At 37.6% G+C, this 15,267-nt stretch overlaps 1 protein-coding gene across 19 annotated transcripts in view; it reads right to left on the minus strand.

The window, feature by feature from the left end:
* Positions 1-15,267, minus strand: part of cobl (cordon-bleu WH2 repeat protein) — a 134,896-nt gene that overhangs the window by 27,537 nt on the left and 92,092 nt on the right. For all 19 annotated transcript variants that reach the window (XM_087285683.1, XM_087285676.1, XM_087285673.1 and 16 more), the window contains 1 exon segment: positions 7,179-7,704. In XM_087285683.1, coding sequence (XP_087141809.1) covers positions 7,179-7,704 — 526 coding nt within the window.

Raw genomic sequence — 15,267 nt, forward strand, 5'->3', positions numbered from 1 at the left:
AGTGTGAGTGCGCTGAATCAGGCTCAGGCATGGTTCACTTGGCCAGCCCTGGCCCGGTTGGAAGAGGTGGGCCTGAGCGCGGTTCACTTGGGCTTTGTGCGGTACGTTTGTAGTGTGAGTGCAAAACGCGCCAAAGCCCGAAACTGAAAGCGAGACCTGACTTTAAGGGACTGTTTCATATGGATCATTTCATATTAATCATTCTGTTTCATATTAATCATTCTTACTGTTCAGTGAACACAAACTGCCGTAGTTTATTAAAGACGCAAACCCCTCACTGCACGACAGCTGCGCGCCTTCAGCAGACCTCCTCATTCCTGCAGCACGAGAGCTTTATGATTGTTTATGAGCGCCAAAAGTGGCGGATCTGTTCGGAGAAATATCTGACTGCGTGTCACCGCATCCCTAAGGACTGTTTGGTGAAATATTTGTCTGCATGTCACTGCATTACAAACGACTGAAACGATATAACTAGAGAAATCTCCACTGTGCGCCTGAGAGAGAGTGCTTCTCACTGAACAGCGCAGCATCGATGACGTAAGTGTGCCCAGGCCCGATTGTGGTGTGAGTGCGGGCCATCGGGGGAGACGGGAGAGGGGACAAGCGTGCTTTGGCCCGGTTCGAGGCAACAGTACCTAGTGTGAGTAAGGCCTAAGTCCACCTCCTAAAAATGTTCTAAAAAATGCATGACACATCATGCAATGTCAGAAAACTCCCAACTAATCCTGTGTAAAATGGAATAACCTCTAAATGCAATTACCTGAAATCTGAAAAACATATAAAGGCAGGTATATCTCAAATATTTTAATAAGAGAAAATCACACAGTCCCTAAAGGCAAACATAAAGTGCAATCCATCAATCAAAACAGCATTTAGCACTTCATTCATACTAATTCAAATCTGATCACATGTAAACAAAACATTGTTAATCTGGATGATTTCCTCGTTGCCTTTCATTAATTTGGGTTTTATCTAACCATTAGCACAATGATAAACAAGGTGGTAAAAATGAGCAGGTAATACTGTTTTAAACACAACCGAACACAATATTTCTTTCTGGAGCAAACCGACATAAAGCAAAACTTTCTTGCACAGTGCATAACCTCATGCATGAGCTTTGAAAACTATCCTTGGCTTTTGACCATTACAACACATGCTTTAATATCCCTCAAACTTTCCAAACAGCCACTAAATTCCTTAAAGTCCAAGTGAACTAGTAGTTACACTTTTTATTTCAGTTTGTTGATGTACTTCCAACCGAAATGGAACACTGAGATGGTGCTTCCTTTTGCACATCATTCCCTCATTGCAAACTAATGGTAAAAGAGGGTGTGGTTAAAAAATATTGTGGCTGAAACCGTTAATTGGACGTTAACAGAGCAAATGTTCAGACTTTGAAGATGATCAAAACAATCTTTTCTTTCAGTGGATTGACTTGCACTGATTAATTGTTCACCTTATAACAATAACAATGTGCGCTAGCAAAATAAACAATGTAAATTTTTATATCACATGTCCAATCAACAGCAATGCTTCAGGACTGATGCGCACAGAACTCTGATCATGCTGTACGTTTCCATTCCATCATTCCACTTTTTAATGTAAGTAGCTGCAATACAAAAGGCGCATATTTACAGACAAACAGAATATTTAAGGCTTGGCTTTCTTTAAGGTTTAGGGAACTAAGCACATTGAACAAGCAACAGGATTGTAGGAGAAGATAGAAGCCAATGAATAGAAACCCATCAGGTGGAAGAAGGTGAGAAAGAGAAAAAGATGAAGGGATGAATGTCAGTTCATCGGCGTCCAGAGCGCAGGGAGACGGGTGCACAGCAGTAGACTGCAGAGGGGGAAAAAGAGAAGGAAAAGCAAATTCTACTTGATTATATTGTAATAATTACTTTACACTACTGCATTTTAGATTTTAGCTAGCCTTTAAAAGTGTTGGAAAGTAACTGACTGTGATAAAATCACAATAACACACATTAGCCATTATAAAGTGACAATATTCATGCAACAAGCCAATAAACAGACAACATTTGATAATTTTTGATGAAGCTGCTATTGACCAGAGTAACCAGACATATTTTCATCTTGCAAATTATCCGTGAACCATTGACAGCTGCAGATTTGGTAATGCTCATTATAGATTGCATTATAGATCACTTTTTTGTGGGCAACTTTCTTTTGATTGTGCACTTAAGTGTATTTATTACTTTATTAGTATTTTATTTTCGAAAAAGACACCAGCTGCTAGCTTATGCCCATGTCATTTACATGCACACATGATCTCTCTTGCAAACGCTCTTTCTGCCTGACACTGCTGATTCAATGAGGGACTAGATCTCAAATGCACATGTCATAACTGACAAGAATGAGAATATAGCCAAATATTGAGCTATAAAAAACGAATTTTATTTTAACTTGTCTATTACTTAGCAAATGACCATGGAATAAGTGAGATAATTAATGGTATGCTGTGCGTTAACAGATTTTAAGTGCACTTCGTAAAGGCTTGTTCGTTGGGTGATTATTTGTCTCCACGTCATGCATTTAACATCCATTAATGCACAGTTAACTGTTGATTATCAATTATATATATAGCTAAAGGCAGAACTATTAGTCCTCCAGTGAGATATTTACTCTTTTCATATACAGTTGAAGTCAGAATTATTAGCCCCCCTTTGAAGGCAAAAGCAAAAGACATTATTTATTATAAAATGGTTTTTAAAATGTGTTAAAATAATATTATCTCTTTTAAACAGTACTTTGGAAATACTTTAAAACGACTTTTACAAGAGGGCTAAAAATTTTGACTTTCAACTTTCAGCAATTCTTTGTATGAGAGTCAGTTGCTCTAACAAGGAGGTTAAAGACCATGGCCTCTAGCATCTAGAGCACCTTTAGAGGTCAGAAGAGTGAGGTTTACCTGCATAGCACTTTGATAGCTGGCTTCCGTTACACTCACCCCTCTAAACCTCACTCCCATCCCGGACGAGCCCCCATGTGTAACCCAGCGGTCCTACAGCACTCAACTTGGTCGGAGCTAAGATCGAACCGGTGATTCTTTGCATGGGAGTTGGCTGCTCTAACAAGGAGGTTAAAGACCATGACCTTTAGCGTCTGGAGCACATTTTGAGGTCAGAGGAGAGGTTTACCTGCATAGCACTTTGCTAGCTGGCCTCTGTCACATGCATACATATGTTTTGAAAAAAAAAAAAACAATCGTGAAAAAAACCTCTGTTTCTATATTCTTTTCTTTATTCTAACATCAATGCCATTTAGTTAAGCAAAAACAATGGGCTAATTACCAAGCACTTCATCGAATAAATAAACTGTGGGTTAGTTTTGGGTTGAAAAGAAAGCCATTGAGCCAGGGTTTTTTTTCCAGCACTGGCTTTACAATATTCAAAGTTCTTTAGAAAAGTATGCAGAACCTAAACCATAATTTTCTCTGTAAATATGCATGCTCTTTCTTAATTTCCCCTTTATTGTTTTGAAGATAAATAAAATATGCTGAAATATGTTGTTTGCTTAAGCATTCAGTTCCTGCATTTAATCAGGGTGAATGCTAAAATGTTCTCTGAGAAAACAGAAAGGAAAGGACACTTTCCTTACTACAGAGTTCAATAAAAGAGCAGCAAGGTCCACCAGCAAGAGCACATCACTTACTTGCATAATGAATGACAAAAAAGCAACCATTAATCCAAAAGATTGATGGAAAGAGTGTTTAAAGAGCTTACTAATAGACTGGATGCAAAGTGAAACTGTATGGTGTGTAGTGCAGTTAAATGGCCACATGTTAAACAATAGAGTACATACTGTTTGTGTTGCACACACACATTAGGAGCTGAGTTATATGACACAACGCATAAAAATGTATTAAAAACTTATATTTAGCAGTTTTTTTCACAGTCTGTTGCCTCATTACAAATATATGGAGCAAATTTCACAATGTCAAATGAATCAGTTAAACACACCCTATGCCACTCTGGGGCGTTCTAAATACCTCTTAAAATCTGTCTTTTCTGAAAGAGAAAGATGCAAAATGGAAATAGACATAAGTTAATTTGTTAAACTCTTTTTAATAGACTCCTTAAAATTGTCCAAAATGTTTTGGGGATTTTACAGATATATCAAATTATATCCAATTTATTACTGTCCATTTCTTCTGTTTGGATTTAAAGGGTAACATGTCTACAATATGCAGGAATTAGCCTGGGAAAGAAATAAAAAGTAGCTGTTAAATATGTCTCACGGTGTTCAATCCAGTGAGAGTGGAGATTTAAGACAAGAGAAAGAGAGAAGGGCTTTTCACATTAAGCAAATGTGGATTAAAGTATATAGCTGAGAAATGCGCAAAAGGATGAATTAGGACTGTCAAAACCTGTGAAAAAAAGATGTATATTACATAGATCCATCACAATTCTGGTCTCATAACATTTCTATATTCATACTACGTTAGATTTTGCATTACTAAGGCTGTTTCACAGGTAGACACGAGTCTTATTCCTATAGTTGGCTTCTGAAGAAACACAAAGAAATCAATAAATGGTGTCCCACACCCTCTGTACAGTCCATTTAGCTTTTACACTGAAAAACTGTTGATTTTTATCAGTCTACAGTCAATGCTTAGTAAGTGTTTACCAAAAGCACTTAGGTGAAACTTTTTCCAACAATCAAAGATCTATATGTTTACTTATATTACATTTGAAGTGTTCTTTTTTTAAACATTTAAAACAGTACTGTAAATCAAAGCCAATCCTGGCTCATTCTGAAATGATACCACTATATTCATTTCTGGAAATCGCGAAATACGTTCCAAGAGCTGTGTGTTTTTTCAGTTTTTGCTTTTGCGGATCCACCAGAGGCCGATGTGTACGCTTTGTGAGAACTCAAAATTCTCTCGCGAATGCCATTCAACCTGCTTTTCTCGCATAAATCCACCAGAGATTATATCGACTGACTTACTGATCGACTCACCCACCTTCCCCCTTCCTAAACCCAAAGGGGTTTAAGAAGCACCGATTGACCCGTACACCCACTTTGCTAAATCCAACTGACAGTGTTTTCAAAAGCAATTCAGAAAAAGAAAAGCCCTCGCCTGATTTTTACCATGTTTTCAGATTTTACCACATTCTCAGCCTATTAACTACTTGTTTAATTTATTTTTTGCCGCTGCTTGATTTTCTTTCGCTGAATAACAACTGAGAGATTTGAGCTGCTGTGTGGGCTTTTACTGCCTTTCTACACCTCCCTTCCTTCATGTGTTCGATTGTTTTTTTCGTATGTCATTTCATTTTATTACATATAAATTAACTTGTAAACTAATCAGATTTGTTCTCTTTCAATATTTGTATTTCTTTGGTTGTTATCAACATCTGGTGAACATTTCAAGTCAAATGCACCTTCAGAAGTATGTTTTCCTGAGAAAAAAAGTGATGTGATGAATACTTATTTCCCCCACTGGTTTTCATTATTGAGGATTGCAAAAAATAGTATAGAAATTTCATTCTCATGAACCCAATCTTACTTCTTTTCTCATGGAGTATGCGTCTCGTCACACCCTTAGTAGATATATTTTTAATGCCAGTGAAGGAAGGAGGAGTGCCCGTAAATTGCCAGCGGGCCGAGATTTTGTGACCCCTGTTCTACAGCAATGAACAACTGACTCCTTTTAAAGGGCAAGACTTCCCTTTCTAGAGTGCCTGTATTTACAGTTACGTTTCACTATTTAAAACAATAGAAGTGACAAGTCTTGTGTATTCAATAGTTACAGATCATGTGAACTAGAGGTGTCACGATTTCGATTTCGATCGAAATTTATGCTCAATTTCGATTATCGAATCAAAAAATAGAATCGTCGATGCTGCCACTCCCCCATGTCATGTCAGCTTGGCTTGCCAAGCAGGAAAAAAACAGGCTTGTTGAAGTGCTTGTTAAACTGCAGAAGCAGGAGACCATCGACAGAACTTAAACCCTCTCCTCTTTCAATGAAGTCGCCGGTGTGTAAGCATTTTGGATTTTCTGTGTGTTATGTTGACAACGTTCGTGTTGTCGACAAAAAAAAAAACACAGTTTTGCAAGCTCTGCTATGTACGTATTACGTACGGTTCGTCAGATAGACAACACCGGCATCGCGATCCTCCGCCTGCCCCCGTTGCAAATCCGCTCGCGAAAAGTACACACTCAGGCCCTGTTTACACTGTCTTTGTTTTTAAACGGCATTTTAGAACGACAACGATTTGACATCCACAGTGGCGTGTAGCATTTCTGAGCAGCCCTCCTTCCTCTCTACTTCTGAAACCCCACATCACATGACCACACAGACGCACACACAGACATGCGCTCGAGACAGCAGGTCCAGGCAGTCAGAGGACTGCTTCAATCTTCCACTCACTTGTACTTTGTCAATTTAGCGAACACCTCTGATACTGTTGGCTGGTTCCTGTTGGTTGTGCATCTTTTATACCGACGCCATTATAACGACACAGATCACTGCCTATTCACGAGTCCCACAGAAAAAGTGATTGACAGGTGGTAATTATGTGTGTATCTTGCCTTTATTCATTTACTGTATGATTTGTTTATGGGTAAAACAAAGACCATGCAGGTCAGGTAGTTTAAACGGTAGGCTACAAATAATTAATTGGTCATTAATTAATTAATTATTCATAATTGAAAATCGAATCGAATCGTGCCTTTAGAATCGAAAATGTAAACGAATTGAGGATTTGGAGGATCGAGACACCCTTAATGTGTACTATTCTGATGGATTTTTCACCACACTCACTACATTGCTTCAGCATTTATTTGTAAATAAGTTATTGATTTTGTAATTCCAGGAACATCTTGGCTATGAGGTACAGTGTGTTATGCTTTCAGAAATTGCACTATACTGTTGGTTTAGAGTTAAAAATAAATAGTCAATATACTGATCTTGTTTACCTGTTGTCCTTCTCACACTGTAGATTCGATATTAAACTGATTTAGTGTGGCAGAGTGAGTGAGGGAGATGGTGGATTGATATGAAGCTCAGCCTGCACTTTTAGACATTCAGCTTCTGGCGGGAATTCTTTTACAATTTATAGGTCATGTGTTGAAAAGGAACTTGCTATTAAAATGCCAGCAAATAAGCATTAGAAATTTACCAGGTTAAAAAGATAATGTTACATTACCTATTCCACTATGACGGTTATTCTCCGTCTCCTCCATTTTCAGCTCCATCTCTACCTCTAGGTCTTCTGCAGCTGGAACCTCTGGACGTGGACCCGGTTCTAGTTCTGGTGTAGCACGAGGACTTGCTTCTTTCTTGAGTTCAGGTTCATATTCTGGTTTGGGTTCGGGTTCTGGAGTAGAAGTGGTGAATGGAGCTATCACATCAGCTCGATGCGTCACAGGTTCTTCAGCTAGGCTGCTACTGCTGGATCCTACAGCTGCTGCATCATCACCACTGGAGCTACTGCAGATGGACCTGGCTGGCTCTGAATCCTCAATGCTATGGCTCAGATCAGAGTCGTCAGCTGGAGTTGAGGCTCGGGGAGTCCTTTCAACCGACGCTGGGATGTAGTGTTCCTGCACAGTTGCAGTAGGCACGTAGGTGGAAATATCTGGCTCGGGTGTACTAGGTGGTGGTGTAGGTGGAGGTGCTGGAGCCTTCCGCTTCTTAAGTAGGTTATGTGAGGACGGAGAGCCAAGGCTTATCTAGAGATGGAGACGGTGGAAAATTGGAAATGTTAGAATTTTTTTCAAGACTTTTGGGTGATTGATTTGGGTGATTCAGATTTTTGCTATGCACACTGTTTCAGTACTTAAGGACTGTCTAATACTTAAGACTGTCTAATACTTAAGGATCACTGGAGAACTAAACACCATACCACACTAAAGAACTGCAACTCCCGGCATGCACCTCGCACACGCTGGTTCCTGTTTACCGCTGATTGCAAACACACAACAGCTGAAATTATTCATGGACTGATTCAAGGACTATATAAATAGCACACATACACATACATCAGGGCTGAGTCTTGTTTATCTGTTTAGTGTACATTACGACGCATTTCTCTTGGCTTGCTGTGTTTGACCTCTGCCTGTTTTTTTACGCTGCATGCCACCAATACTGAACATTCCCCTGTTCTTTGACAACTACTCTGGATTATCTGTATGTATCTGTTTGACCCTGTTGACCGTTGCCTGGCAATTTGTGTAATAAAACTGCATTTAGATCCTCAACTCCGTTGTCAGCGTCCCTCATATAACAATAGAAGACTGAATTGTGTTGGTTCCATGTGGATTACTAAACCAGAGAACTTTTGTTTTCAAAATGAGTGCGATCATTTATATTTCAGGGTTTTTGCAGACGTGTCTCTCATGTCTGTGAAGCACATATTCACAAAGATTTAGCTCTTTATTTGAAAAGCCAGTCATGTTTTTGATGTTTTTATCATGCCAGTCACCCTGTCTACTTATTCATTTAACAAAAACAAAATTCTGTATTGTAATTAAGAATATATACAAGTAAAAATAGACCCTTTTAGGTTTTCAAATATTTGTATGACCAACAATTACTATTGTATATATATTTGACTATGATATTTTATATGACTAGTATTTTAAGGTCCTTACTATGTTATGTTTATAACAAACGGCATTACAACTTTTGTAATTAGTAAATAATCTATTTGGGCTTCTTACATTTATTTTGGGCTACCAAAAACAGAAGAGGACCTGCCCGAAGGGCTAGCAGGTAGTTCAGCCAGATCTTATGAGGAAACGTAAGTATATTACATTTTGTCAGTTTAATTTTTACGAATTCGTACGAGTTCAGTTGTACGAAAATGTACGATTTTAAAAAGGGGGCGTGGCACCCAATCCCACCCCTAACCGTTATTGGGTGATGAGCAAATCGTACTAAATTGCATGAATTAGATTGTACGAATTCATACAAGTTAGCTTCTAAATTAAAAAGTTATAAATCGCCGTAAGATTGCGTTGGGTAATTTGAAAAAATGTGCTTGTTATGTGGTTAGAACATACCAAAGCAATTTCACAACATTATTGAATAATTAAATAAATGCAAACAGTACATTTTATAATCTTAAATAAATGAAACTAAAAAAAAAAAGTGTACTGTCCATGAACCAGCTAGTTTTGGTACAGTAGCATCCAGCACTAATACTGTACAGTAACAAGCCTGCGATGAATGTTTCTGAGTACATGTATGCTAAAATGTGGGTCAGAGGTGAGAAAAACATTGAACTAAATGATATTCACACTCTGTATGATAAGGACAAAGGAAATGGGTCAGCACTGACAGTTACAGCATTTGTTTAACAAGTGCCTCTTTTGTAATTATTCATGTTGTGCTTTTTAAAAAATTACTGTTGCAGATTAATTGAGGCTGCTTCTGTGAAAAGCAACTGAGTGCTGCTGCCACCCGCATCGAGTACTGTTTATGAGTTGAACCTGAGTAGCGTATATGACAGTGACAGCTTGAAAGTCTAAAGAAAACTATAAATGTGTTCTATTTAAAAACATATAAGTGTTCTTGGAGCTTCATATGATTAAGGGTTTCTGCAGGGTTTTATCAAATCAAAATTAAGACCTTTCAAGACCATTTCAAATCCATTCTAAATTAAATTTTAGACCAATACAGGGCTAAACACTAGTGATTATTTCTAATGGCCCAGTTGGACCAATAGAAATTTATTTATTTATTTTTTGCTTGCCACAAAAATAAATAAATAAATAAATAAATAAATAAATAAATAAATAAATAAATAAATAAATAAATAAAAAATCTAACGTAATTATTTCTTAGCTACATAATTTACATACAACATACTTTTTGTCAATATAATATTTCTTTTTTTATGACAAGTTTAACATGTTAAAATTATATTTATTGAAGAGACGCATAACTTGTGGATTACATAAATATTCAAACTATATTGTTGGTCTTTGGTCCAAATTGACTGAGTATAACTTTTGTTCAACCTAATGCATTTCTGTTATAACACCTTAAAGGTGCAGTATGTAAATTTGACACCCAGTGGTTGAACTAGGTAATGCATTCCTGGATTAAAACAAACACAAGCACAGGTTGCCAGATCAAGCCTAAAGGCTGATTTAAACCGTGTTCTAAATAAAAGCAATGGCACGCAATAAAAGGAATATTCCCTATATTAAAGGGAATTTTTGTTCTAACCAACACCTCAAATTGATATATTAGAAACCGCTTCTATTTCTCACAGTTGAACAACAGAAAACTTCGACAATGATCACGTACATCTCATGTGCTTGATTCAGTGTTGAATGCTAGTAATGTGACTTTGAATGTCATTTTACTTGACATTTATTGCCATAATACTGAAAGCAGCAGCAAATAGTTTACCTCAGATCTTAAAAATGAAAAAAACGCTTGAAATTGAACTTTAAAACTGTGACTCAAAACCAACATATAGTGAATCAGCATGCACATTTAATAATGTTAAAGAAGTTTAATATGTATGAATTAGATCATAAACCTTAACATTTCGTTATTGAGTGCACTATTCTGTGCTTCTAAATGGCTGTATTTATGTTTCTGAAGCATTTCGACTGGTACAAACAGCCAAATTGCTTAACACTGCAAATCTTGTCACATAGCGTGTTGTTAGAACACTGGTTACAATGAAACCTGCTCACCTAATGTTTACACTTGTAATATATTTTTTGCTAATTAAAAATCTCATGTGGAACTCTGCGTCACATTTTGAGTCTGCTACTGTCCACCGGAGTTTGCACTTGGGTTACGGGCACATGCTTTGAGAGCCTTTTAGAATGAATGAATGAATGAATTTATGTAGTTTTATAACAAGGCAACCTGTGGTGCTAAGATATAATTGGCTAAACTGCCCTTGGGCGGGTTAAAAGAACCAAAACAAAGACAGCGTTCCGGCACGAAACAGACATTTTCAAAGCAGAATATCTGACTTCAGCATTGTTTTTTTTTCAGATAAACAAGTATGCTCACTTAGCATGTTTCTTAAATATCTGTTCGATAGCACCATTAAGTTGCATGCCTGTTTTTAAATATTATGTAAACTCCCTGTTACTTCTGTACAGAGTTCTTGTATGAATGGAGAATAACGTAAAGGGATATATTGTTCCGTTATTGTCATGAGGAACTGTGTAATTTTTTTAGTTTTCTTTCAATGGGAATAAAGGATTTTAATTTGGAGAAATTGCTGTAAAAATGTCTAAAAGCTATTGAAAAACTTTGCAATAAAAAACTTAAATATAAAAAAAGGTTTTATAAAGATGGATTGTTAATAACTGAATGGATGCCGGCCCGACTGGGTATGTGGGAATATAAATTTATATTATCTATAAATAACTGAAAAGTTGTTTTCAGGGTGTGGCAGACCTTAAAATGTCTTGATTTCCTGAGCCCTGACAGTCTCCAAAGTAATGCAAATTATCAGTTTTACAACACGGCTGTATCTATTGTCTTCTCTGTCTCCAGAACATCATTTGCACACTGTTTTAATGCTAAAATGTATCGTGAATGGGTACTTATATGCTGATGAGATCGGGCCTGGAAAGGCATGTTACCCTGCCGACAACAACACTTCATTTGTTTGACTGTCCCCACCATGACTGTCCCCATCTACATGTATCAAATGTATTTAAACTGAGTGTCTTTTGTACCAATTGAGAGTTTCTTTCGATGACGCCACAGAGTTCTTCTTATTGAAGGATTCTGCTTTGAAGATACCGAAAGTTCTCCCTGGTTTTTTGGGCTCGTTTTATAATTCCACAACAGTTTGGTGCCGTGAGCCAGACTAGAGAAATTCACAACAGTGTTGGTGCCGTGACCCGGATTAGAGAAATTCACAACAGGTAGCTTTACTTGGACAGAGGAAAATTAAGACCTGTTTAAAGTCATTTCAATTCATATTTATTTATATAGCGCTTTTACAATGTAAATGGTTTCAAAGCAGCTTAGCATAGTTCTGGTAAAGTCCTGATTTCAGAGTTAAAATTCAGTTCAGTGTGGCTTAAATTTCACTGCTATAGTTCAAACACTGAAAAGCAAATCCATCGATGTGCAGCTCTACAAATCCTAATCCGACCAAGCAAGTGTTGATAGTGGCGAGGAAAAAAACTTTACCAATTGACAAAGTGAAGGGCAAAATTTTAGACACACAACAAAATTTTTCAGTGAATTTAAGACTTTATGGCCTGAAATGTATTTTTTTATGTTACATGGAATGTTTTGACACATTTTTTGTTAAAGTTTGAACATCTCTGCACTCTTGCTGTCTATGGAGGATGAGGGAGCTCTAGAATTTCATCTAAAATATCTTAATTTGTAAAGATAAGCGAGCCTGCTTCTAAACAACACGAGTTTGGGTAATTAATGACACATTTTCCCCCTTTTTTTGGCTGAACTACTGAAATTCTTTAATGTATCTTTGAATTAAGATCTTTTGAGTCAAAATATATCAAATGGAAATGTTCACTTTAGACCTTGTCAAATCAAAATCAAAGTCTAAGCCACCGTACTGCATGTCTTATGATATGTGTGCATGATGCATGGACCCTGGGTTGTGGTGCCATGGAATGCACTGGCCCCATTACACGAAGATTTACTTTCACTGGTTTACAGTTCAAAGCCATTATGTGTTTTCTTTTCTTCCTCAAAGTCTTTAAATGCATTTAATGTACGCTTAAAAGGGACCCTTGATCTGTGTGTGTACCACAAACTTAACCTCTGACCTTTAATCCACAACAGAGAAGCACAATGTATGATTTCACTCCAACGGCATGTTGAACACTTAATGTAGAGCAGAGGAGAGAAGGGACGAAAGGACTCTTTAATTACAGCCTACGAAGCCCAGGGTCTTGCCGCGCTCACACAGAGCTGCTGCGTTGCGCTTCACACCAGGCTGGCTGCTCATTCATCTTCCTGCTCCTTTCCTAATATTGAGTTCTGCTTCAACTTTCCCCTACATAGAGCTTAGAGTGCTGAACACAAGCTCACTGTGCGCTACAGGTCCTTCTGAAGTACACGTGCACATGCATGTATGCACTGACATGTGTCATAGAAGAATGTTAAAAATGTACACCTTTATGTAGCTACTACCAGCTTGAATAGTATGATTTCCCCTGCCACAATCCTATTCTTGTTTCTCAGGGCCTGATCAAATGTCAACACAAGCTCATTGTGGATATGTACCCCGGTCTACATTTCTGGAAAACCACAAATATGTACCTGGGGCTACGTCTGGCTGCATTTTGTCTGTAAAACAAACGCTATGAAGTGGTATGATACCGAAGACAGCCTCTGTTCCTTTTCGTGATTTTTTTTTTCATGCCATATGGACTGCTTTTCTGGTGTTAAAAGTTTGCCCAGTAGCTCGCCAAATACGCCAGTGGACTTGGTATGTGGAGCTGAGTGCGCATCGAAATCAGTGTTCGAGTTTGGAAAAGATTGGTCCCATTAACCAGTTAAAACAAAAGCAAAAAATAAATGAAATAATAACACGCGGAAAACGTGCTAAAATCTGAAAACGTGGTAAAATCATGTGGTCACAGTAGGGCTGCTCTAAAATGAGAATCACAATTTTAAATTATTGTTTTTTGCTTAAAATCAAGATTGCGTTCTGTTCACTAAAGTAGACATCATGGGCATGTGCACATCCTCTTGGTAGAAAACAAACAGTCTGTCAGTTCATGTGTGATTTAGTGGCTGCAAAAATGCCATTACATTATGACAGAAATTGCATTTTGGGTGTATTATACCTTATTAATACAGCATGTGACACTTTTAGCACCATTTGAAGTAGAGCTGCACAATTAATCGAAAAAAGATCGCAATCTCGATTCGACCCCCTGGACGATCTTAATCCAGCATTTCTATGATTCTGCCAGTCATATTTTCAAGTTCAGGAGAGAAAAAAAGGCGGCTGCATGAGTCTTTTCATTGTTTCACACACTTTGCTCAGGGACATGGACACCTCCAAATGATGTTAAAAGAGTCACATACTGTATCTAAAAGGTATGATTCACCTAAAAATGTCATTTTTGCCTTCATATTTTGCAGTATTCACGACCGCGAAATCACATGTGACATGAGCTGCTGACAGTGTGGGCGCGCGCCCTACTTAATGATAGACGTGCGCGCGTCTACTTTAGTGAACAGAACCTGCATATGCTGTAAGTACCAGGTTATAAAGTTGTAAATATTGTTCAGTTTGTGGCAAAGAGTGATCGTTTGAGAGCCGCGCGCGAAGTATGAACAGCACTTGGGAGTGAAAATGAAACCGAAAGCATGCACATTATTTAAATAATCATATCGCATTATAACTGCGACAAGCATTTGATGCTTTTTCTTTCATAGCGAACAGCACAGTTGTGCATGAAAATAAATGTTTACAGTGTCAGTATAACTACTCTAGCCTATATAATGTTGATTTTACCAGTGAATTAAATGGTCTAATAATGTTGTCAATGAAAGACTACAAGCATAGCCCTATATCTCAAACATAATTCAATATCAGAATTATTATCAGTAGACTAGAATTATTTTTAGAAATTTTGTTGCTTATTCCTGTTGTACAGTACCCATACCAAACTCCAAAACTGAGATACGTACTGAACTGTGACTTCAGTGTAGCGTTACACCCCAAATGGTTGCATATTTAAACCTGTCCAGTTTCATCTGGAATGTCTCCCAAATCACCTCCTGAGCCAATCAAATTTATATCATTCTTCAACCATTCCATTCACACTACGCAATCATAAAAAAATATTTAAAAAAACAAGAGACCAGATTTGAAAAAGTTGGCGACATCAGTTGGCGTTTCTGTGTGGAGTTTGCATGTTCTCCCTGCGTTCGCGTGGGTTTCCTCCAGGTGTTCCGGTTTCCCCCACAGTCCAAAGACATGCGGTACAGGTGAATTGGGTAGGCTAAATTGTCTGTAGTGTATGAGTGTATGTGTGGATGTTTTCCAGAGTTGGGTTGTGGCTGGAAGGGCATCTGCTGCGTAAAATCTTGCTGGATAAGTTGGCGGTTCAGTCCGCTGTGGCGACCCCGGATTAATAAAAGGGACTAAGCCGACAAGAACATGAATGAATGAAAATCAGTATTTTTTTTATATAATAAATGGTTGGTTTCTATTTTCATAAATATATATTTAAAAAAAAAACTATTTTTTTTATTTAATTATTGAATAATTTGATTTGATTACTTTGATTTGTGTTAAAAAATTATTTGAAAAA

This window comes from Danio rerio, chromosome 16 (assembly GCF_052040795.2).
Source record: "Danio rerio strain M-AB ecotype USA chromosome 16, GRCz13ab, whole genome shotgun sequence".
NCBI lineage: Eukaryota > Metazoa > Chordata > Actinopteri > Cypriniformes > Danionidae > Danio > Danio rerio.